This window comes from Filicampus tigris, chromosome 11, assembly GCF_054856515.1.
Source record: "Filicampus tigris isolate MCC_2025a chromosome 11, RoL_Ftig_1.0, whole genome shotgun sequence".
Lineage (NCBI taxonomy): Eukaryota > Metazoa > Chordata > Actinopteri > Syngnathiformes > Syngnathidae > Filicampus > Filicampus tigris.
The window spans coordinates 12346792-12374259 of NC_141227.1; the positions used below are offsets into that span (position 1 = coordinate 12346792).

Here is a 27468-nt window from a genome sequence, read left to right on the forward strand (position 1 = left end):
CTCCACTAAGTAAAAACAAAACCATAGCTTTATTGCAATAATTGCAATGATTTAGCTGCATATTTATAACTTCCATCATCAGCATTTCAAGTTGATAACCACATATCAATCAGTAATGCATGTCTCGCAATGATAAATCTAAACTATGTTGACCTTCACATATATGAGTAATCTATGATTCCTTGGTTGCAGTGAATAACAACTAAAATGTGAAGCCCTTCAACTAGAGTTTTGAAAGCATGCTCACATACTCTTAATTTACACCGGGCACTGGTAGATTTGGCTCCCAGGGTCATTCTTTATTAAGATTTCATGATATCTATTTAAAATTGAGAGTCATTGCTCATCAGTGAGTGGACTACCAATAAAGGAGGATGCCAGATCAAGATGGAGAATGCTGTTGGGTTTTTAGTAAGAGAAACTAAAGCGATGGACATGGGCACAGTGGGGCTAAAAGTACAAAAATAACAAGTGTGACGAAAAAAGTGCGTTAAAAAGCATTGGGAAATGTCACAATTCCCCAGTGGGAGCCAGCAACACTTCACAAGTGATGTGGGTCACAGTGTGTGCCGCACTCTCATGGACATTGTCGTAAATCAGCACTGTAAACAATGTAAACATATAAATCTGAGATTGACACGCAGCCCGGGGTCACTAGATGGCTTATCGTGCAGACGGCAACAACATAGAGCTCAACATAGTGTGGTTCATCAAGACTTGCAGAGTCTCTAATCTAATGAATAGTATATTAAAATGAGCACATGTTCTATGGCATGCATTGACTTCCAGTTTCACATTATAAATAGTGGAAAACAAGACAGATAAAACAACGCAAAACTACGGGTACTCACGTTTTGGAGACACCTGGCAGAGAGTAATGGAGAGTGCTGTCATTGTTTAATGTTTGTTTGACTTTTGTGGGAAATATTCCAAGATAATCATGATTGAACTCCAAGTTGTACGATTTTGGGGCGCTCAACTCCCACTGTATTATGATTAACTGAAATAGTCTTATCTTAAAATGACACATGGGCTGTGGGTGTGTATTAATTATAGCTTTAGCTCAGGATGCTGGACATCTGTCCTATAATTTATTGAAGCAGGCTTGACCTCCTGATACCATGTCAAGGTTTTATTAGTCACTGATATTGATTACTAGGCATGACTCACAACCAAACAAGCCCACATGGATGAGAAAAAACATCTCACTTATTTTCATTCTAATTGCAGTATTTGTCTATCTATACTGCATCTACGGTATTTGTTCTGTCATTAAATGTGAAGTTATCAACTTTTACAAATAGCAAAGATCTGCAAACAATAAATCACATTCTAAACGAGTGAGCATTTAAAACACGTTTTGACTAAAATGTTTGCCATTCAGTCCGCTGATAGTGTAGTGGTACACACGCCTGAGTTGTGTGCGGGCAGCGTGGGATCGATTCCCGCTCAGTGACAGTGTCTATGTGTGCCCTGCGACTGGCTGGCGACCAGTTCGGGGTGTAGTCTGCCTTCGCCCATTGACGGCTGGGATAGGCTCCAGCAACTCCCCGCGACCCTATATAGGATAAGCGGTTTGGAAGATGACATGACATGACATGTTTGCCATTCAAATATCCATCCATCCATTATCGATACCGCTTATCCTCACAAGGGTCGCGGGGCGTGCCGGAGCCTATCCCAGCTGTCTTCGGGCAGTAGGCGGGGGACACCCTGAATTGGTTGTCAGCCAATCGCAGGGCACACAGAGACAAACAAACATCCGCACTCACAATCACACCTAGGGGCAATTTAGAGTGTCCAATCAATTTACCATGCATGTTTTGGGAATGTGGGAGGAAACCGGAGTACCCGGAGAAAACCCACGCAGGCACGGGGAGAACATGCAAACTCCACACAGGGACGCCGGAGCCGGGATCGAACCCTCGATCTCTGAACTGTGAGGCGGACGTGCTAACCAGTCGACCACTGTGCCGCCCATTCAAATATCATAATCTTTAATTAGTAGCCAAACCTATCATGAAATTGTAGAAATGTTAATCTGCTAAAAGGTTTCATTAACATCAGCCCTGAGATTTTACGTAGCCTACACATATGAAAAGAATAATTTACTCAAGTAATCTCTTGATCTCACTTCCTTGTAATTTCTCCCGGATTGAATTTTTACAAACACATCTGCACACCTTAGAACGCAACTTCTCTCTCAGGCGCACTCACGCGCCATAGGAGTGATTTATTTAAACATGTTCTCTCAGGAGAAAGAGCCGTTATTCTTTTCCTCCATCAGAGAATGCAATCTCACCACAATATGGCCACGGCAATTCGTCTTTATTTAAGTCCCCATTTGCTTTCTCAAGTCACTGCTGTGTGGGTCGTTCTCCCTTAGTCTGCCAAAAGTGTCCTTTAGCTTCCGCGCTAGCTCATTTGTCATGTTTGACACTTTAAGCAAGATTTAGCGTGGTAAAATATGTACATTTTAATACTAATGCCTCCCAACGGCTTCATTAGATTTGCAGGGTTTTCACATCAGCAGACATACAGCAGTTGCACCATACACAGAAAACAAAGTATATTATGCTAATGAAATATTGTTTATGCAACATTTTCAAATTATAAGAAATCACATTAGTCACAGTGCTTATACTTATACACTACTATGGGTGGACACTTTGTGTACTTAACGCGATGTACTTTAATTTGTTATGCCTCAATTTTGAAAATTAAATTTAAGTAGCAATATTTTTCCCCCCTTTTAGTCAGTCCAAGGAAATTAGTTTTTAGAGCCATTAGGGGAAGTTGCTTCCTGTGCTCACTTGCTGACAAGGTGCTTTGCGCTATAATATCAATTCACTTGAGTAGGCTCATCTTGTGTGGGTGTGGTTGTGTTACTAGTGCGGACTGACCCGACGCAGAAGACTGGCCATCTCGAGACTCGAGGCGCTACATTGCAGGACTAATTACAGAACAGCAAGTTGCCAAGCAACTGCAGCAAATGGTGCCTTGTGCGTCTCGGGAGGGGGTCATAGCAGTACTAGTCAAGTCTTTGATGGATCTTTATGTGACTCCAGTGATCCTTAAAGTATCTATGTACCATGTATGACTCGACACCAGGAGCATGAACTCCACTAGCAAAGCCGCAATGTGCCAATTTAGGGCCAGGGATAGCACTGACACAATGTTGATTTTTATTGATTTTATTCATTATGTCTACGTTAGGGGCGGCACGGTGTTCGACTGGTTAGCACGTCCGCCTCACAGTTCAGAGGTCGTGGGTTCGATCCCGGCTCCGGGCTCCCTGTGTGGAGTTTGCATGTTCTCCCCGTGCCTGCGTGGGTTTTCTCCGGGTACTCCGGTTTCCTCCCACATTCCAAAAACATGCATGGTAAGTTGATTGGATACTCTAAATTGCCCCTAGGTGTGATTGTGAGTGCGGATGTTTGTCTCTGTGTGCCCTGCGATTGGCTGGCAACCAATTCAGGGTGTCCCCCGCCTACTGCCCAAAGACAGCTGGGATAGGCTCCAGCACGCCCGCGACCCTTGTGAGGATAAGCGGTATGGATAATGAATGAATGAATGAATGTCTACGTTAATTTAATAGACTATGGCAGAGGTGGGCATTTTACTAACGTTTTCCGGTCCGTCATTCGTCATCCATCAGCACCCAGGGTACCTGTCCGTCATCTGTCTATCTGTCTATTTTTCAAGCCGAACCAAACTGTAATCGTCTGTCATGTTATTTTAACTGCACTTCCATCAGTAAACATCAAAGGTCCGCCAGTCCGTCTATTGTCAATCCGGAACAAAAAAAGGTCCAACAGATGAAAAATCTGTCCATCACAATCCATCCATTATCTGAACTGATTTGATTAAAATGGTAAACAGAGTTCACTATGTAAATCATAATGTGTCGGGTTGCAGCTCAAACAGCTCTACACTCACATACATATGGCATTTCACATAGCCTACTTGTATGACAATCTATTAAACTATTAAGTGAGAGCCTACTGCCGCTTTATCTCTTCGTAAAGTTTTGCTTACCTTAGCCAGAATCCTGCATGTGTCACATTGTTGCCAAAGGTACAACCATAGTGGCTTCCTAGTCCTTGTGAAAACTGAAATAAATGACTGATGACAATAAAATGGTTTTATTTCTTCAAATGTGTCATTTTCTTCTTCTTCTTCTTCTTCTTCTTCTTCGTCTTCTTCTTCTTCTTCTTCTTCTTCTTCTTCTTCTTCTTCTTCTTCTTCTTCTTCTTCTTCTTCTTCTTTTTCTTCTTCTTCTTTTTCTTCTTATGCTTCCTCTATTGTCTAACATCAGCAAAATGGGCATCCATCACTGACGGATAGACAGACCGGTCTGTCACTTAGAAAGAATGCCCACCTCTGGAGTATGTTGTTAAAAAAAATATTTGATACTTGTTAAAAGTATTGCAATTTCAAGCATATAGAGTTTGTAATTGAGTGTGTTAGATGAAGATTTTTTTTTGTTTTCAAAATGTCTGCTTGGCATCTAAAAATATGTATCTAAGTATAGACTGCAGCATTATGAAATAATTATATGTCAATGGAATGTAGTGGTCAAATGATTAACAGTAACAAATGCATGTCTTTAGGTTTGCTGAACTAAGTTTTTTTTTTCAAAATACTAAGCTAACAAAACAAATATTAGTCCTGGAAATACAGTATTTACCATGTATTTATGTGTAAGTGCACATGAAACAGGGAGTATACTGTTTCCATCAAATCAAAATTGCTCTGTGGAAAAATGTGCCATTGCGATATCATATTGTCAAAATGTTGCACAATTTTCACTAATATTTATAACATGGCTCTATGCTCAGTAGGGATGTAAAAGTAGCTGGAGGGTGCCAACTGTTTTTATGATGTCAGTTTTTATTGCAGCACTTTTACTGCTGTTTTTACTCAACAGGAGTGAATCCACTCTTTTAATTACATCATGAATCAGGAATGCTCACAGCAACTGACCCAAATGTGACACTACAATGCACATTTTTAGTAAAGTAATGCTGATGTTTCTTTTCGTAATGCTGTGCGATTGGCTAGCAACCAGTTAAGAGTGTACCCCACCTACTGCCCAAGACAGCTGGGATAGGCCCCAGCACGTCGGCGAACCTCGAGAACATAATGGTTGGATGGATAATAGTGTACTGAAAAGGTGTAATGACAATTTGCAAATCATTTATTCATTCATTTTTCAAAAGGAAAACAGAAAAAAGCAAAAATAAAGACTTGTTTTTTCGATATTCGTTCCAAAAACCAAAGTGAGAAAATGGATGGGTCTAGCATTCCCACATTGTTTAAGTTTGTAACTGTCATAGAAAGTGGGTCGTGCAACCAGTGACCATGTGAACGCCGGTTCTGGTTTAAACTGGAGGTCACTCCCATAATTTACGCAAAGGCTCAGAGGGCTTCCGAATCAGGTGGATATAGAAGCCCCCTGGTTCCATTGTCTCTTTCCCTGTGTTGCGATCTCGTTCAGAACCACTGTGGTCCTTGTGGTCCACACGTCTGGTGATTAATAACACCTCCTTGCTCAGTTTTTCCTGCCAAACAGAGCAGTGCTTTCCTGTCATCGTGACACAAATTAATTCCCCTTATTTATCTCCAGGCGCCAAGGCGGACATAGGCAGAATAACTGTTTAGGGGGGAAAAGGACAAAGAATTATAGATGGTGTGTTCTTGATGACAGGGCCATTTGTTTCTCAAATAAGAATCGAGATAAAGTTCATAACAATCACTATTATACACAAACTCCAGCCCAAGCATGTCTCCACCCGCCCCCACAACCCTCCATCAAACCATCAAAACATTTCTATTTTTTTCATGTGGCCAAATGCATTTGAGCTAGGAGCTGTCTAATTCCTGGAAATCTTTGAAACACACGGTTGGTTAGCTTTGGTAACCATGAGCCAGTGTAAATAATTATTAGCCATTATTATATCAAACACTGCCCCAAATAAGACACTCATCTTAATATGCAGTTCAAAACTAAAATAATCAAGGAATCACAGAAACAGAGGATTAACTGTTTAATGTTTTAGATGTTTAAGGTGCAGGTTTCTTCGTTTTTGTTTTTTGGCTCTTGCCAAGGATTTTTGTTAGGTATCAACACTTTACAATATATTATCATATATTTTAATATATATATATATATCAAACTCAAACAATTCATTCATTCACAAAGAAATCTTTAGATGTCTTTTCACACCCCAGTCATTGAATCCCTGGGACGTATTTATATTTTTTTCAATTTGTTTCAAACATATAGGGTAAAAGAGGGTCTGAAAATATCTGGTATTGAATGGGTTAAGATGAAATCATTCATTTCACAATTTTTCAATATATACATTTTGAGCCACACTGCGGACCAAAGTTACCCGGTGCCCGTATGTAATAGCGCACTACTCTCACCCTCTTACCGCAGCACAGAAGATGTATACTGCGCATTAAAAAAATCCAAACCTGAACTGTATTGACATTTTGCAATTTCATATTCGCCTCATACAAAGAAATTGTTAAGTTTATTTGGCACATGTGATTAACGGACCGGGAAGAGAAAATGCAACAAAAAAGGCAGAAAATGCTGAAAATGCTGAAAGTATGGGAGCATTTCAGATAGAAATGCGCATCATGTTGTGGCAGTAATCAGTCACATTGACCATATTGCGCCAAAGACGCCCACTAATATTCATTTTACCTTCATCAGATTGCTCAAACAGGTTGAATAAGAGCAACTGTAGTTGTCAGATTATTGCGATGTGTTTCACAACACATCCCATGGAGACACGGTGTTGTCCACCATTAAGTCGCTGCTGTCCAATCGTCATCTGACCAATCCCCCTCATAACCGACCAGAGGAAAGAACTTCAATGCTTGAGTGAGAATATCTCTGCACAATTGAGGCGTATTACCGCAGCATACTCATGAAGCGATGATGGTAAATGTGGGGTGCAATTCACATGAGTTGTTGCAGCTCCAAGCTGCCTTGCGTCATCAATGTACGAGCCGGGAATGAACACATTTTTACTGGCTCACTTCAGGGCCTTAGCAAGTAATGTGAATGCCCACGGCAAAAACAGTCAGAGCCCTTCGCTCCCCTATACTTTTGCTCATTTTTGATAAAATGTAATGTTATGTAATATAAGTCACTTTGTACTACTTTTTAAATCTGTTACAGTGGTCTGACACCTTAAGTTAGCCTACTAATATTTATTGCCAAAGTGTCATCTAAAGAGCATGAATTTCATAATTCGATATCATATTTACTGGGCTAGGTACAGTCAATAAAATCCTTTGTGAGGATTATAATCTAACAGGTGAAGCGAACACTTTTATAGTAATTATTAATAACATTTAATATAGTTAACCTTTTCAACCATTTTTATATTCACATTTTGTTGATAAAAACATCTCCACTTCATATATACATATGTATATTATCAATCAAATCATATATATATATATATATATATATATATATATATATATATATATATATATATATATATATATATATATATATATATATATATATATATATATATATATATTGATTAAATATTGAAGCCATAATTTATTTTAAAAATTATTTAAAAATTCCCATTTACTTACATTTCTGTAGACGTCAATTTGGGCCAATTCACAATATAAAAAGTGACATAAGATACATAATCATGATCCAATTTCTACAAAACAGGGCTCATTTTGTTCATGGTACAAATCTATACCCAGTGATATAATCTATTTTGATATGTAGATGGCTTAAATTGTTTGTACATACCTGCATCATGTAACTCGTTATGATCTCACGTTTTGGACAGGTGTGACACTGGTTCGGCAATTGTGTGCATGTCTGATGTTGCTCACTGTGGTACAAGGAATGTTTTCGGAGTTTGTGTGAATGCTCAGATGCATAGAAAATTAGCGGGAACATGTCTATGGATTCTACAGCCTTAAGTGTGTATATATAGGTCGCATTGTGGTTGGAGCACCAGTACGGTACAGTATCTCCTCATTCAAATTGAAGCAGCTCCACCTCCACTGACAGTGAGAAATGGATTTAATAGCCAGAGAACAGCTTGTCAGCAGTCTAAAAAACACAACGTTAGGAGACTTTGTGCACTCATCCACTGTACCCCTAGGGATCTGTATTGTGAGAGATATTATAAAGATTGGAAAATACCTATGTCAACACTGCATTCAGATTTTTTTCCCCTGCTGGAAGGTATATTATTCATTGCTTATCCATTGTGAAGCAGCATGCAGGAGCACATACAAGTTATACACTGTATACTGTGTGATGGAAGGATGCATAGTAAATGCAACACAGTATTTGAATCGATCTGTTCATCACAGGCCTTTTTCACAGCCGACATTTTGTGTTGTAGTCGTGGATTGACGTGGGCGGATTTAACCAATGGGAGTAAAATGGCTCAGGTGGTTAAGCGGCTGACTAGCGAATGGAGGTTTGGTGGCTCAATCCCAAGTGAAGGAAAAGGATGGTTATTTAACTTCTGACCAGATAATAACTGGCATTTCCTTTATCTTTGGAAAGGGAGGATGTGTTATTATTTAATGAAAGTGCTTGTGAGTGAGTAAGTGCAATCCATTTACCGTTATATGAACTGCATGTAATGTATAGCCCATATACTGTATAAGCTACGCATAGGCGGTTTTGCAGGGTGGCAAGGGGTGGCAGCTGCCACCCCCACCAAATGCCCCAGGAGCCAATCCTACTGGTGGCAATGAATCTCTCAATACAAAATTCTAAATTTTATTATAAATGTTCCTCATATTGTCTCCATTGCATGTATAAAGTTTTAATCACCAGTTTAGAATTCACACATTCCAACCACACAGGTATTGAAAACAATGATTGCATCCTACTGTCAAGTCAATGCATTTCACCATTTCCAGGCTGATCACAGACAGTCAGGAAAGTTATAATTTATTTGCGGTTGCTCAGTTTAATGTGTTCAAAGGGTCCGGCTTAAATTAACTGTCTGCTATAATTAAAACAACATATTTTATAACAAACAAGAATACTATGTCTGGAGAATTGACGAGACAAAATAACGGAAGACTGATCGCTCCTCTCGCCAAACTTTAACCTTTTATTTGGCTCCTCTTAAGTAACAACTGCATGGTGGTTCTGTCTTTTGATTTTAAAGGCATCTAGGAAGTTTTAGCTAGAACTCTAACAGTGACGCTGTTGTCTATTGTTTGCCAGTTCTACTCGGCTATGAGAAAATGACACATGAATGAATGAATGCGCATGTACTCTAAACTACAGCGTCAGGTAACCTAGGCTGAACTGACCTGCACCTCTTGCCCACCTTCTGCCACCCCAGGTAAAACTTTCTAGAGTTGCCACTGAAGCTACGGCCACGGTTCTTGTGTTGTGCCTACTTACTAATGGGACTCAGATGCTTTTTGATGTTTGTTTTTACACATTGTTTCTCCTGCATAATAAAACTGCTGAAAAATAATGAAAACAATGAATTGTTCTGTTTTTAACAATTTAGTTGAAGCATTTGTATCACTAACATTTACTATGATCACACGTCTGTAACTACTTATTACTATTTTAAATGTAGTAGGCAGCATTTTGTATTACATATTTTAGATGTGAGTTATTACATTACATTCCTGCATTGATTGAGTTTTAGTAATGTAGTATTAATGGTGAGCAATATCTACCCTAAACACTAATGTATTTTCTGCTCATACGCACATATAAGGAGTGAGATTTATAAAGTAACAAATTACGTGAACCTGAAAAAGCATTCCGATGATTCCATATACTTTAATTAGGTGCTTCATGTGTTATACTTCACTTTCTTACAACGGATCTATTTTAAACAAAAATGATGCAATGGAAGCTAGGTTGGTCAGAGGCTCTCTTCGCCATAATTGTGCAGAGTCCTGTCTGGCTGTTGTCTCTCCAGGGGAACAGCAGGCAGCTCAGGGGTGTGTTGTTATATTTCACACTTAATGATGTGCAAGGCATCCTCGCCTCTTATCTGTGCCACTATTTTAGTCACCGACACATTCTCTAAATTACATTTTAACAGAAAAATCCAAGATCCTGGACTACAACGCCTTATGAAATGTTTCCTTAAGAAAGGCCCAAATTCATATTTTTTTTAATGGATTGTACAACTCTGACAATAATTTGTTTTTTGGAGGGTATATATATATATATATAGGGTTTATATAACACAACATTGTCATAATTTTTAAAGTGTAAAGGTATCATTTAAATATCTGCTTATAATGTTGTTTCAATTTTTTATTTTCTGATTGTAACAATGCAAATCATATCTACACACGTTGCATTGAAACAAGACAATATGCTTTTTCTAAATACATTAAAAAAATGTTGTTACTCAAACTCTGGTTGAATGGTAGGTATTCCTAAATTTGATTATTTGCACTTCACTGTATTCTTTGCAAAGAACTTATACAACCTCATATGTTGATTGAACCTTTTTCTGGCCACTGTATATCTGTGTTCAATTTTATTTTACATATATTTATTTTATTGCAATTTTTTTTTATATATTTTAAATGGAAAAAGAGTAATATAAATCTGATACCTATTTCACGACATTTTAAGCGATAATATTATAGGGGGTCAACATTAAGTGATTCTATGCATTATTTATTTTATTAACTGGCCGATTAATCGTCAATCTGCAATCTTTATTCCTGCCGAGTATTGGCCTCGGCCTCAAATAGTCATATCGTTCGGGCCCGGATGACAATGTCTTTGTCTCGCAGAACATTCCCATGCGCGCATTGTCATATTGTCCGATGAGAGTTTTGCTGAAGCTCAGCACTGCATTCACATCAAATGAAGCAAAATTAACATAAAAAGAGCCTGTAACTGATTAAACTGGAAGTATTAACATTTCAGTAATTATTCTTGGCTTGATATAGTAGTATACTTTGTGTTAATCCAAAATGTTAACAAAGACCATCTGATTCTCCAAACTTTGTCCTGAAGCCAAAATGATAATTCCTAATAAAAGGTATGTGATTTAGAACTACTTTTTTTTTTTTTAAAAAGAGGGAGAGAGACTGTTGTGGTTCACTGGGCTACATTAATCCCTGGAAGCCTCACTGCGCTTTGACAGTAACATGAATGTTTTGACAGCTCCCCGGTGACCTTCGCCAGAGCGCAGGGAACACCCTGTTATGGCCTCAGCAGTGTTATTTGAAAGAAATATATTTACAGTTCACAATATTAGTCCTCCGCAGGAGGTATCAAGCTTATCAAGCACTGGATACAAACAGAGCTTCTATTGTTTAATACCTGAACAGCTTCCGAGACAGGCTTAGAGTGTCACACATCTAAAATATAATTTGATTAAAACATCTGGACAGTTTGTAATGGCAAACAGTAATCAAAAATAAATCCTTGGCAAATCTCACTTCGTACCAACAAATACTGCAATGACTAAAGCCTATAATGCACAATAAGTCTCTTTCTAAAATTGAAGGGTACAAACAATTTAAAAAAGAAATGTTAATCCCTGGTTTTGCAGCAAAGAGAAGCTCACAAGTAAATCATCACATGAAGATCGTTGTGGTTTAATACTCACTTTCAGTAGAAGCCTTTATCTGTGTCACTGGATAGTAACTATGACATGGTATTTTAAAGACTATAGACCAAGTGCGCACGGCTTGTATATCTAATTGATTATAATGTGCAAACTTAAGATGTTGAAATTATACTGTATGTTAATTTTATGTAAATGTAAATGTGTTTTCTTTTTGTGTGCTTATGACTGATTCTGATTTGTATTGCACTATTATCTCCTTTGTCTCTTTGAATCAGTGTATGAGATTTTTTTTTACTTATTAATGTTTTCTTTCATTGCTTATTTAGATTTTTTGTAAATTAAACTAAAGCACATTGAACTGTCTTATTTTCCTCCTGCTATTAAAACAGGCTAGCCACTGCCTATCATAGCTTTTTTGTGATGTACATACACAGGCTTTTGTTTTGCTTAGTTTTTACGCCTATAAATATGCCTCTTTGTGCAGCAGACTGAAATCAATATTGAAAGAGCTGAACTTCCTTTGACAACAATGCAAAGCAGCAGCCCTGCTAGCATTTTCATGTTTTGTTGCACCGCAGTGAATCTCATCCAGAAAGCGAAACAAGACTCTGCTCGGAGAAACTCATTGATACAACAGCAGTGGACCAAGTGGGGTCATGTAATCTCCCACTGTCTTTCCCTGGCTCAGTCTCAAAGGATGTGGGGGCAGTGCACAGGTGATGTGAATCCAGGAATAAGAGCGGAAGGGATGGGGAAAGGCAGGAAATGAGAAGGGAGGCTAGATGAATAACACGGGCAGATGAATTTCTTGCAGTCTGAGTGGAAAACCATTCTTTTCGCAATATTGGAAATAGTCAGACAAATGGTGCTTCTACATGCGAGACCTCAGTGACACATTCAAGTCAAATGGGACACCGCAATTCAGACTATGAATTTACACAACGTGTCAGGAACCATTCTTGTGAAATTGACAACACCAGGCAACTCGAGGTGTCAAAATGTGACTTTAAAGAATGTTAAAAACACAAGTACAATTATTGTATATTATATTCAATGTTCTAGGATATTTGAAAGACCATAACATTAATTAAATACCGGTAATTAACAAAATTTCATGCCACACATAACCAAAATGCTCATGGAATAAAAATATTTCGAAGTGAGCACAGTCTAAGGGCTCTATCACAATTGGAAATTCCAAATATTCAGACACAGGCAGAGTTAAGCCTGCAGTAAAAATGAGTGAAAGCACATTTAATTGTGTTTTTCTATAAATTAATCTGTCCTGATATAGCACAACAGCAAACAAGAAACCCATCCATCTTGCTAACTACAAAATGGAGATCTTGCTTGGAATATAAACAAACGATGTAATTTAATATGATTTCAAAGCTACACGTTTAGCTCTCATGCGGCTATGAAACTAAATGTCCAATATAAAAATTAAATGGAAAATGAAATGTCCCTTCCGATATGCAAAATAAAATCAAAGCAGCGAGAGATGAACATGCAGCATATTTTATGTATACATAAGGTGATACGAGGCCTCTTTTCTAAATAGTGTTTTTGTCCCTGAGGACATGCTGGTGTTGAGTGTAATGACTCTTGGTGCACACCTCCCGAGACAAATTGCCACTGACCCCCATGGATTTTCCAGGGCGCACTCGATTCGAAATGGACTATTCAATTTCCCACAGGGAGCCCTGCCACTTCCTCACCATGCATCATTGAAAATGAAGCCACTTTCGGGTTTGCCTGTTCACGATATTGTACCGAGAGTCAATTTATACTCCTGATGCTACTTTAATTAATGGCTAGCATTAATTGGTGGCTTATATCACTCAACGATAATCTCAACAATTCTACAGTCTTTAGTACATACTCATGTAGGCACAAAGTGTGGAGACTCCAGCTTCCAGTAGTAAATAAATGGATACTCGCTTTAAGAAGCTTCTAGTACATAAATGTAGTACACATGTAGTCACATATTTCACGGGCTGATGTTGCCCAGACACCCACAATAACGATGTTTTATAACACTGTGGCACTGATTGATTGCATCTAGATGATCATTGTAATCATCATGTGTAGAACAGGATGTAATGGCAGCATTTAACTTGTCTGTCAAAGCCCCTGGCATGCACCAGAGTTATGTAATTCACAAGAACATATTACAGGACTTTTTCTAAATAATCTAACAAGTGACAAGAAGGATGTTAGGAAATCATGATTATGTGCCGAGAAAAAGGACTATGGAGCAAGAACAATGCATTCCCTTTCAAATGTTGGATATTAATCTGAATCGTTATGACCACAAACGACCACAGTAGCAAAGTAAAGTGAGCAAAATATGTCAAGTTAAGTTGTTGGTTGGTAAGACAGAATGGATAAATATAGTCAGGTCCATAATTATTCACCCAAAATCTGGGTTAAAATCTTCATTTTCGTGCCGGGGCAAGTCTAGTTTAGCATGTTTGAGAATTTGGCAGATTGGAGTATGCCTTGCTGGACGTTCAGGCGGACCGTTTGGTTTGGTGACAGATATTGGACTAGACTTTAGACCAGAGAAGGAACGATTAAACAAAAATCAATTTAAAATGCTTAAAAAATATGCAAAAAAAACAAAAGAATCGATTCGCAACGGCGCAACGTCATGTTAACCATAGCCGCTCTCTCATGTCTCTTACCAACACAACGACGTCAATGATCTCTCCCTGCTGCAACACCCCTGATTCAAATGATTAGATAATCAGAAAGGTCTGCAGAAGCTGGATAAGGATCCTGATGATTAGATCATCAGAAAGGTCTGCAGAAGCTGGATAACGATCCTGATCATTTGAATCAGGTGTGCCTTTCAGCAAGGGTGAGATGGAAAACAGGCAGGATGTCGGCCCTCGAGGAACAGGACTGAAGACCCCTGTCGTAAAGAATTCTAGCTGTAAGCTACTGATGGTCATATAAGAGCAGCTCCTTGCTGGTGCGATTATGCCGCGATTTACATATGATCCGATTAGTCAACTAATCGCGACTACCGTTGGTGATTAGTCGACGAGCAAAATAATAGTTTGAGGCAGCCCTACTTTATACGCTTGGGCCAAACATCATTGCATATTGCGTTGTGTTGTGGATGCTGCAGCACCACACTAGTACACACAGAGACAAGCATGGTGGTGATTTTAAAAAATCTAATCCAATCAAAAATCTGGAACTGAAAATCGAAAATCGAATTGGGGCTTGAGTGAATTGTTACATCCCTACTTTAGACCAGCTAAAAGCAGGTCTAAGTTGTGGTGCGGGTGGTGTAACGTGATTTTGATGGATTTGATCTAGTATGTCCACCTGTCCATGAAAATGTGAGTATTGAGTATTTCACATTAAAATTGTAGGTGAGTACTTGAATCCAATCACTCATTATTTCACTCATTCTTTTTCAACCATGTCAACAGGGCAACACATGACAGATATATAACCGAAGATGAATGCACTATTACAGATAGTGGCTTTTCAAAGCTAAGTCCCACAAATCAGCCAACAAAGCACCAGGGTAAACATGTATTGTGGGCACACTGACAGCGCAAATGTGATTGCATTGCTTTTAGAGTAAATCATCACAGTAGTGGACAGCATTGAATGCTTTGGCCCTGGCTGCTAAAATGGCTGGAATATACTCAAACTGCAACAATCATGCAAGCAATACATTTTAGCAACTTAAGCAGAGATCGAGAATTTTTAGTGCAACAGGAAGTGGCCTTCCTCATCTTAAAATTCATCCTCTCCTATTGGCAAGCCTAGAAATACAGTTTTTCATCACCATAGTCTCAGAGAGGCATCGACCAACAGTATTGATCTGAAGTGTATCTTCCACTTTGCTAGGGAGCCAGATGAGCCTTGTCGACATCGATCACCCCCTCCTCTTTATTTGGCATTTTCTTTCACCCTTTCTTTCGACAAAAATAATTATATATCTGTCATATTTTATTGTAAGTATCACTAAGGAGACACTGCTCTTGTTATAAAAGAAGGTGTGAGGCTGTATACCGTGCTGTTGAATGGTGCCAATGGCGGATTATGAAGGAATGTTGCCAGAGTGATGGCAATCTTAGCAATGAAAATATGACGTGCAAATGTGTTTTCTTATTAGGGGAACAACTATGAGGTTGTTGGAATTCAACCAATATTTTCTTGATTTTTTTATTTTTTTTTTTTAAACTAAGTTGCATAAAACTTATGTTTGAAACTGTCTGAACATGGCAGGCCAAAGACGGATCAGCCTAAACGACTGTGATTACACAAATATTTATGTGAAGGTCGCAGTTATGGCGTTTTTAGTGTTTATTGTGCTAAGGCTGGATATTGATTCACATCATCTGTGTGACAGTGAAGAATATTCAAATTCAGCACAGGCACTAGAAAACTGATTGCTTTCCCAAACTGACTTTGTTATACACTTATGAAAAACAATAATAATAATAATAATAATAATACATGTTCAGAGTCTCAATTAGTTGCTGTAGTTTTATCTGAAGCGCAGTTCAATGTTTTATTCATATTGTTAACATTTTGGAGTTATGTATAAATTGTTCAATAGTGTTATTCTGTGACTAGCGATACTAGCGTTTTTTTTCTTGAAAACAGTGTGATACTTGCATTCTAACCTACTGCAATCTTGTGTTTATGTTATTATAATTTCTGTATTGTGCAACGCTGGCACGGTACACATGCCGGTAGACTGTGAAGCTAAAGATAAACTTCAAAATTGTGACACGTATTCTGAAAATCCCCTCTTGGCTCATTATATGAGCAATGTGTCATAGTTTTTTCCCCATTAGCGTGTCATTTCTCTTTGCATATTTGAAACAAGGGAACATGAGTAATCCTACCCGTGAATGCTTTCATTTGGTGCGCATAACCGTGGGCCACTGGGTTAAAATTTCAAAAAGCAATTGATTATTATGGAGGCGGAATTTGAGTTAGTTATCATAGAATGTTCACAAGGCACTCTGCAACCAAAAATTAATTTGTCATGAAAGTCCAGGCGGCCACTTAGTCTCAGGTGTTCTTATATGCGAGTGTGTCATCTTGATGGAAAAAACACTGTCAAAGACAAGCACTCACTCTCATCAAAGTGAGACTGGTCTTTATTTAAATAATAAAATTTTTTAAGCTATTATTTGTTTAAAAAGGGGGTGCACATATGTGCTTATTACCTATTTCTACAACAGAGATGTTGTAATCCTTTGAGATGGTCAATGGAGCGGAAAGGATTTTGCTGTCAGTCTCCTTGGTTTCATGTGAAGCTACAAAGGCAACATCTGTTGTTGATTCGATGTGTTCTGATACCTGTCACAAAGAGATAGCCGACGTGTCCACAAAAGTTATACTCAGACGTGCTGCTCCATGTTGTTGAAAAGCTTGTTGTGGCCGAAATGCTACACTTTGTTAGAGCCATTATGACTGGGTAAGGACAAAGTTATTGCTATGTTTTATCAATGGCTCAGGACACCATTCGGAAATGTGTTTTGATCGACCAAGGGGCCACTTAATGATCTTTTAATCAATTGTTATTCATAAAGTTATTCATAAAATGTGTTTAATGGGATATAGGAATTTCTCTCTGACTGTTCTAAATTCAGAAATAATAATACTGCCCTGAGGTGATCAACTCCTGTGTGCGTGTAATTTTTTTTAGACTGCTAAGTAGTTGAAACTGAATAAAGAATGCCTCTCCTGCTCGCAGTCAAGTAGTTCATTCTGTTTTGTTTGAAGACGCAATTAACCAACAATAAATTTAAAACAACTTCAATGTCACTTAATTAAGCACATATGAGGCAAAACAATCATATTTTGGATCAACAGAAACAACAGCACACAGACTGTCTGCATGTCTGATTGATTCATGCATTCAAAAAGGATATCTTGTTTTATCTTGTTCACTGACAAATTAGTATGTTATGCAAGCTTCAGTACTGACAAAAGTGAAAAGAATGGATTGATTTGTATGATTCAGTTGCTCAAGTAACTGTTGGTGTGGTCATTCTCAATTACAGTCTTAACAGTAAGCAAAAAAAAAACTCCTTAGCAAAGATAATAAATGATACTGGTTAAGGGAACAAACGGCTTGCGGCTCCTGTTAATAGCTTAATACTAAATGCATGACAGAAAAAATACTAGATGTCTCACAAAATACTTGTGGTCTCACAGTAAGTGAGTGTAAAACACTATTCTTCCATGTGATAAGATGACCATTTTGGACTAAAGCCCAAATATGTATACAGTGTTCAACATAAATAAGTAGAGTACGGTACACCCAAGCAGATTTTGTTAGCATTGTTTGCAAATTAGATGTCAGTGTGACTACACAAACAAGGTATTAAAATAAATCATCATGTACCTGTATATCTATTATATTATTCTTATTATAATTAGTTTTTTCACAGACATTGCATATATGCTCACATTAATTTGAAATAAAACTGGATGGAATTTAAATCATCTTGTTTATTCATTTTTAGATTGTGTCACCCTTTGTCTCTTTTTATTTTCTCACATCCTACCACAGTGTGAACCAATCAACTCCTGGTATGTCCTTGTGTGACTTTGATTTGAACATAAAAGAATAATAGCACGCGTAGTTCTAAAACTGTTGGACCAACTAGATGAAGCTAACAGCCATTTCTCTACCAATTCATGACAATCTAGAAGATTAAACTGCAAGATGAAAGTCTCCATATGTTCAACCAATAGAATTTAGCTAATTGCTAGATATAGAAGACTGGGATTTTAGCATTAACAATCCATTTAATTTGTCATGTGTTTATATTACGAAAATAATCTCCTGTCCTACTTGATAGAAAATCATGGGGGGGGGACTAATTTGCTTTAAAAGTATACTAATTTAGAAAGGGCCCAGTTATACCTGAAAGCTTGTATGTACAGCTTGCAGTTAAGCTTAAGCTGCACATGGCTGTTCATTGTGATGGCAGGAATTAAATACCAGGGATTTGTGTACAAGCACTAATATCATTTCCGTACTGTTTTCCATGGTTGGATGTGGAGAAAGCAGTGCTTTAAGTAAAAAAAAATAAAATAAAAAAATATATAAAATAAAAGTGCCGGTACTCCTCAGCTGTTGCCAGGAAATAGGGCGATTGATAACAGGAGATCATTAATAAATTAATTGATATAAAATATATATCAAATAATTAATATAATAAATAAATTAATAAATACATAATTTAATTAATGCCTTATTTGGTCATTTGTTGTTGTTGACATTGCTAGGCCTAAGTGAATAAGAAGCACTAACATTACTGTTACCTGGCTGCTCTTCACTTGCAAGATTAATACGTGTTATCATCGACAGGCCAGGTTCTCTTTGTGCACTTTTGGAGCCACGGCAACAATAATAGGTTAAACACTTTTCAAACTTTTTTTGTCACACACTCGACTTGTGAGACTGCATCGCTAGGATTAGGCGTTTGGCGTGTACCAGCTCGTGGTGCAACGGATCACGGATTTGATTCACAAATCATATCCTTTTTCGAATCACCAATAGAAAACAAAAGAAATTTAAAAAACACGATAGGATAATTGCTCTTGCCAGCTAGGCACTTGTTGCAAGCGGCTAGTGGCGGAGCCTTGTGCCATATCATACAATGATGCCGTAATTAACAAGTGTTTTTTTAGCGTCCTAAATTAGTGGTTGAAAACGATTTTGGGATGGCGTTGTGTTGATGTTGGTAGCAACTATGTAATAGCAATAAAAACTGTGATAAGACGAGACCAGACGTCAAAAAGACAAGTCTACTAGCCATCACACCACCACGCGGGTCAACTTCTAAATAAAAGCCTCGTAAGTCAATTACATGGGCGTCAATGAATTATTAGATAAGCTTTTATTTTGAAGTTAGCCTTTGCGTTGGCAGCATGTTACATTATGAGTGTTTGAAGCTTCATTGACATGTCGGCACACACACCCAACAAACTGTCACCGGAGGCAGAAAAAACATCCTCGATCATTGTTTTTTTGTTGGGTTTTTTTGGGTTTTTTTTGAGGTACCTGAATTACTGAAAGAATCATGTGAGTATGACAAAGTCCAAGTGAGAAATAGAACAAGAGAGGGTACTGTGGGCTCATGTAAAGTCCCAGTACGCCGTAAAAAGTCCCAGTATGCTAGAAGGTAAAATTGAGAAGCGCTGGTAGTCCGTACCACTCTGTACCACTTAAAGCACTGGGAGAAAGAAAAGGTTTTAGGAATGCATCGAGTGCACCAGCTAAATGCTGCACACATAAACGAACCCATTCTCAAAGGAGCAAACCCAAACACAGGATAAATGCAGTAAGTGGTGTATAGACCACAGGTGGACATTAAGAAACAATCATGTCTGGTGTATATTTACATGACAATATCCCTATCCATCATCAGTCCTCCTGGTTTTAATACCTAAATTAGGATATACTGTATAAGTGGGGGACTGGACATTACATAACTGGACTGCGTAGGTTTGCACCACGGGGGGGGGGACTAACTGAAGCCTGTATTAGAGGCAAAGTGCTGTGCATGTCAGGTTTGTGCCGCATCAGCACTGTGTTCTTCCTGTGGCTTCCCTTCTGTCGATTCCAAAGACGTTCTTTGTTTGGCACACAAATACATTCCATGGACACATAAATCTCACGTTTCTACACTGCAATAAGTGCAAACTGGGATTTCGGTATCAATACGCTTACTTATTGCCGTTAAACGGTCACATGATGGGCATCGTCCATCATCATCAGTGATAAAGAGCAAAACTCAAAATGCAAAAAGTCACACACATTTGGGTTCATGAGCAGTTCACTATAAATATTTGATACAAAATGACTGGTTTCAATGTTACTCATCACTATGTTGGTTGCAAAGCCGAGTAAACAATAGAAGTAGGTTGTATAATTTACAACTACAACACATAACTCTCAGATCTTGTTTCATTTTATGATATGGAACGGTCCTTCTCCTGTATCAGATTTAGGTTGCCCATAATTGGGTAATTATGTGGCAAAAAAGTTGTCGAACCATTGTGTTTCCTAAAAAAATTTTCTAGAGTTTTTATAAAGTGGTTGCTAAAAATCTAAATTAAAAAACTGCACATATTTTGGCAGAGAATACACTGTATTATATCTCACGTGAGGTTTTTTAGTTTTTTTATTGTTTCAGCGTATTATATATATATAATATAATGAGTGGTTAACTTCAGATTATACTTGATTGTCAATATTTTACACAGAACATTGCCTGTATAATTAAAAATGTTTTTTTGAGGAACTCATATTTTAATTAATTGAATTTCAGTGTACAGTATTTCAAATAGTAAATTCTGAACTACAAGCATGCCAGAAATGATTGTGTCTGACTTTAGAGTTTCCATTTTACCGTTATTTTCTGACTCTAACTCAATTAGTGTGTCATTATTGTGCATCTAGTTGAACCTTCACTCTAAAATGTGAGGAGCTCCTGTAGGCAACACACTTCGGCGTGTCGGGCATTAAGCAGACATTAGATCAAATACAGGAATGGCACTTACCTTAGAACACAGAAAATATCAATTTCTATTCATGTGAAATGTAGCAAACACAATTACATTGTGAGTGTTTGTGTATTTTGGGGCAAGTTTAATTATAGATACATAATTATAGATGTTGTAAGGAAAGACTATAGCAGAACAGCTGAAAACACCACTTACATTTAAATATTTACAGTGAGAAGTAAACACTTACCTGCTCGGATGCAGCAATGCAAGATGTACAGTATGTAATATGTAACACAGTCTCAAACTACTGAAAAATGTGTTTGCAAGAGTACTAAGCCACAGCAAGCAATAGGCAAATGGAACAATGGCATGTCAAAGCATCACAAATAAGTATCTTCTCCGACTTGAGTATGTGTAATGCCCAATTATTAAACCACAACTTGCTAGTTTGTGTTTGATTTAACACAAAAAAAGTGAAGGAGGCTTTACCTTGAATGCTGAGTAGGGACCTTAGAAGCCGAGTTTCCCCTCTCTGCCCTGAGGAGGAGAGTCAAACGGCAAAGATCAGACGTCCACTTACCCCACAGGGAGAAGAGGTGAGGATCACAGCCAGGATGGGAGGCCCACAACACTATGATCACGCCTCACACAACCCGAAACCCATTGTTTGAACCATGGACAACAACACTTTGTTGTTTTGCCATGTTGTTGTAGTCTTCCCATGCAGCAAGCCGGCAACAGATTGAATGTGTGAAGCAAAAGCCGCACCTACCTTGAAGACAGCTATTTAAAAGTGCCACTGACCTCAACTACATTAGTAGGTGTGTAAATGCCATTGGGTAATGAATTAAGAACACAGAGTTGGGAAGTACCTTTAGTTTTACCTATGAGTTTTGATGAGATGGTCCATAGTGAAAGCAAGTTCCAGTCACAAAAAAAAAGGGAGAACAAAAGGAGAGGAGGAGACACCAATAAGCGCAATGTTGATTGCGGAAATGAAAAGGAGAAAGAGGTTGGATGCTTACGCAAATTGTGCGTAGAAGTAGAGATGCAATGGCTACAAATGGAACAAAAAAATGTAAACAAAGATGGTGGCGTGAACTATGGCTGAATGATAAGCAGGAATTTTAATGACGGAAACCACTACATCGCAGTGCTTGCAATGCATGCACTATATTTTCAAAATGCCCTTTCGTTAACACAGTAAAAACCAGGGGTGTCCAACAGGTGTGTTGGAGAAGAGAGACATCTAAAACATGCTGGATAGAGGCCCGCGAGGACCAAAGTTGCGCACCCCAGCTGTAAGCCATTTAAATTTACTCAAAGAACAGAATGGAAAGAAATGACCGAATCGGAGTGGGGATTCAAAAAGACAATTCAGCTCATAAAATGGGTCATATACCTTGGAGAATTAATATCAACGAGGTCACTTTAAAAAGGACCGCATTAGAAGTGTCACTTTTTGTGCTGGTCAAACACACACATTTCAGACCACAATGGCAGCATTAGGGACAATGGAGGGAAGGCGGGAGAAAAGAAACAGAGCTCATACCTTGGTCGCCCATCATCAGGTGTGCCAGACCTTAAAAAGGAAAACAAGAGCACAGTCAGCAGAGAACAAGGGATCCTGGGAAGTTGTGTAAAAATAAAAACGGACACAAAGGCATCTCTTTTCACAGTAGATGTCTGTGTTACTGGAAGGGACGGGTTAAGGAAGAGTCGGAGGGAGAGGAATAGGAAGGTGCACACACAGGGTCAAGCCTGATGAGCATTCACAGCTGGAATGCGTCATCGGCTACTTACTCGTTCAGACATCTTCATTCATGTTTCATCGTATCCGAGATTTAAAAGGCACAGACTTTCAATTCAGAGTGAAGAAGTCCCCCACCATGACTTTTAATTGAGTCACCCATGTGTCTTATAGACACAAAATCAATTTAAATGTGCCTGTCATAAGACAATTAAAGTCAACAATAGAATAAATATGATCAATATGCTCACACAAGCCTTAATATTGTATGTAATGTTCCAAATTATACACGTAGTATCCACAAATGGTGGCCTCCACTCTATAGACGTCATTAGATAGGCCACAAATTAAAACCTTACCTCAAATAGACATCTCTATTGGGAAGAGGCCTTTATTTGCATATACACATTCATAATATTATAGTATTATTCATTACTGATTATTAAATAATAAATAAATATTATTATAAATATAAATAAATATCAAATAAATTATACTGTATTTGGATATACAGTAAATGATATTTAAAGTATAAATAAAAGTGTTTGGTTGGAATATTACAGTATATGTGAAGGTAGGAGTTCAAAACCAAATAAAAGAACTTTTAAAGAGAAATACAGAGGAATATGTACCAAGACCGGATAGAGAGAACTGATCTGAATGTGCATTGATTCTGGAAAAATAAACATGGACACATTTCGAAGGGACCCCAGCCAATTTATTAGAAAGCTAAGACACCATTTCCACATAACAATCTTTAATACTGCACCAGGAAATCAGAATCAACACTTGAATTAATCAGGGATTGGCTACGTTTGTCACTCTTTAATGACCTTTCTCCTGAGGAGAATAGGGGTGTGGTTTTGTCTAAGTGGATGAGGTACCTAGCAAATAAAATTTGAATGAAATTCCTCGATCCACCTCTACTCAAAACATGCTTGGCCTGCGCACAATGGTAATGAATTTCATTAATCACATTTCAAAATCATGTGCAAAATCAGGGCAAAATGAGGATAAAAAAGTAATCAATAAAAATAATTATAATAACAAAAATTACTAAATAACTAAACTTTGATTTCGATTTAAAAAACAATATCATAACAGCTATTAACTGAAATCATATGTCAGTCATTTGAAATACATTTTTTTTAAATTTAGTAGCACATTGGGGTGTCAGGCAGTTGTGTAGTGTAGCCAGTGTAAAAAAAAAAAAAATTCAGACTTCAGTTATGAATTCCCTTACTTCAAGGGCCTCCACTACAACCATTAAAATGTTGAAATGCACCACCATAATTTTAAACCAAACTTTGAACAAATTATAGAAAATGTTATGCAATTATATGTCATACAGTAGATGTTTATGTAGCATGTGTTAAATGACAGGAGTGTGACACGACAATGACAAGTTTAATTTTACTTTTCTGGGGAAAAAAAATCCTATCTTATCCTTATGAACAATATTTTCTCTAAGACACAACTAGATGAACAAACATCTTGATATCTTAGTGGAGGCAATGATAACAACCTGATCATCCACTTACCATGTCAACAACACTAGTTGCCTGTGTCAAAACATTTGCTAACATTTATGTGAGGGTCCATCAACCACAAGTATTCACATTTTTACACCCGCTTTAGCAAGCGCTGAAAGCTTGGATTATACCCACCTTCAGTATATTTATCTTCTGGAAGCACGGACAGGCAAAGAGAAAGAAAGGAAGACATTCATTAAGCAGCATGCAGACTAAGACTGGCCATTGCATGTTAGCATGCAAGGCATTGCCAAATCACATGCAAGTGAACTAATATAGTCCCACTTCTAACGTCTTTCTTGTTCTTATTTATACACTGGAATACACATAAAGGTTGAACACTAGCGGTGCCGTTCCTTATTAATTCATCTGATGTGAAATGATTAGATTGTCTCAAACATTTTAGTGCCGATAAAACATGCAGCAACACTGTTAAATGACTTTATGAAAAAGGCCATGAGGCATAATGCTTGGGCGCTATAAAGCACATCTTGAGACTTACTCATTGTGTTATGCAAGGCACGTTGACTCGTTTATTTAAGCATGAAAGACCTCAAATACTATTTAATTCTGTATTTTTTTTCCCAGAATAAAAAGCTAGTCTAGGATACCTGTAATGAAATGCATTGCAGAAAAAAAGAAAACGAGACCCTTAATGAATATATTTGTGATGAATGAATCCACTTTGTCAGAGCAGGCAATTGCGAGCATGTGTTATTCAGGTGATTTTCTATTGAAAACATTGTACAGTGGCAGTTCTCTGCAAATGAAAATGCTTAAGTTCTGTTTTTGCGTGAGTGACGTGCGAAGGTGAGGGGGGGAAAACTCATGTGGCACACGAATGAAGGAATCGAAGAAATGAGCAAGGTATTATATACATGCTTAATTTTCTTTTTTGCAGCTGGTTTGCATGCAAAATGAGATATTTAAGGCCCATAGACTGCCTATAAAAAAGCAAAACAGTCAGTCATTAAGTGGTTGCTGTTCCAATGTTGAATATTGTCTTAAATACAATACAAAAACATGTTTCCCTTTATATGGGTTTATTTTCTCATGAGAGACTAAAATCCTAAATATAGTAATGCATGCAATGTCTAATTAACATTAATTAATAGACATCAGTCCTTTTAGAAACAATGGCGAAACGCAGCAAAGACCAATTTAAACCACAACTAGGGTTGGGCATCAGTAATCGGGAATCGAGTGAAACCGGGACCATCATTCCGGTTCTTCCGGAACCGTTCGGATTTTAGAATGTTGGTGCTAAGTTTCGATTCCTAGTTAGCCACGTGCAAGAAGCAAGAATGAAGGACCGATTAAAAAAAAAAAAAAGAGTGCACAGCCCCTCCTGCCGGCAAAGCTGCGTCGCAATAGCACGGTTGCTTGCCCCGAGCGGCAGTGCTCTTCTCGGTCAGCCCCTCCGCTCACTTCGTGCCGGCCGGCAAGCATGGGCCCTTCCCACGGGTCTCAACAGCTGCGGCGGCCACTGGGACACCGCGGTGGCAGCAGTCGCCTTTCGCGGGCTGGGTGATCCAGCCCCGGCCGGCCCGGCTGGCTCATTGATTTCACTGATTTCTTAAACAGCTACTTATTGTATTGTCTTGAATTTCTCAAAAATAAAGAACTTGTGAAAAATAATGCTACATAATAATCCAAAAACAAAATATAAAAATAAATATACTGGTTAAAAACAACACTTTGAGTAATTCCTAGTAAAGTTCACAAAAAAGTCCATGAAAATAAAGGACAATGTAGTTCATGTTATTTGTCCAAAAATATATATATATTTTTTTGTTAAGAATCGGAATCGAGAATCATTGGGAACCGGAATCAAATCAAAGAACCAGAATCGGAACCAGAATCGTCCAAATTCAAATGATGCCCAACCATAGCCACAACAACAAATTCCTACCTCTTTAAAATGCTTTGTTGCCCAAATTCAAATGATCATTTGACCCAAAAACTTACCATCATCACTGGTTCTCGCTCAGAAACCATGCACAAAAACATTTACATCAGAGCTTTGTGAACAAATTGCAAAACAACGGAGCTTTCAACTGTTTCAGTTGACCAATTTGTCCAAGCCTCATTAAAATAAAAAAATGTGATACTTTTTTGCAAACATTCTTTACAAGCATAAATGCAACTTTGTGGAATGCTTCAGTCCAACTGATGGTCATATGAATACTTTGTTCACAAAGCTTGAAGATGACAAAACTTACTGAAAAAGCATCCGAGTAAAGCATGATGATGATACTTGTAAAGCAAACAAATATACGATGACGTAAAGACCGACAAAGACATTGATGCCTTCACTTAACTGCATTTGAAAATCTGGACCTAACAGTATTGATACATGTATTTTTCACACTGTAAAAACGCAATAGGAGTAGTTGTGGGTTATTGTAACTTGTATTATACAGTATAATATATGAATGCTCCAAAACACTTTTTTCTGAATTCTGCGACTTTATTTTTGTAACATTAGAAAAGTAACTATTTTTCACTTCACGACATCAGTCTTCTAGGTTTATTTTCTTTAGAAAGAAAAAACAAAAATAAAATAGACGCAAACAGATCAAATCCCATCATTATGTTTCAGTGATTAAAAAAAAATCTAAAAAATTGTAAAATATGTTTTTAAAAATCCACTCTATGATCTTAAGATGCCACAGTTATGATGTCATTGTTCTCCCTTTTAAAGAAAAATATGCTTTATTTGAAACAGCAGTATCTACTGCCATGCAAGGCCATTAAAATAAGACCCTGATAACTATAACTCTCTCTCTCACACTCTCTCTCTCACACACACGTGCACACTCACAGGCTCCCCACATTTTCTTTCACAAATGTACCCAGCTGGTTACATTCTAATCCAGAGACATAAATCCTTTTAATCCCCTTGTCAAAGTGATCCTAGTGCTATTGTGCCGGTAACACTACACCAAAATGCACTCTTGCCATCTATCTCACACAATCTGCATCTAGTGCCACTGATCATTTTCCAACAGAAACTCATAATGTGTGTGCAGTAATTATATTACAAAGTCAAGGCACCGCTTTACTGAAAGAAACATCTGGCATGTAATGA

General features: G+C 37.8%; 1 protein-coding gene across 12 annotated transcripts in view; it reads right to left on the reverse strand.

The window, feature by feature from the left end:
• Positions 1 to 27468, reverse strand: part of LOC147139770 (neurexin-1a-like) — a 217865-nt gene that overhangs the window by 176176 nt on the left and 14221 nt on the right. For 6 of the 12 annotated variants that reach the window (XM_086045825.1, XM_086045832.1, XM_086045826.1 and 3 more), the window contains exons 3-5: positions 24513 to 24530; positions 22648 to 22677; positions 21585 to 21632 (exon numbers count right to left, since the gene is read on the reverse strand). The exons of 1 other annotated variant lie outside the window; for it this stretch is intronic. In XM_086045825.1, the coding sequence (XP_085901951.1) occupies positions 21585 to 21632; positions 22648 to 22677; positions 24513 to 24530 (96 nt within the window). The remainder of the gene's footprint in view (positions 1 to 21584; positions 21633 to 22647; positions 22678 to 24512; positions 24531 to 27468) is intronic. 5 more of the 12 variants (XM_086045828.1, XM_086045827.1, XM_086045821.1 and 2 more) reach the window with 4 other exon arrangements.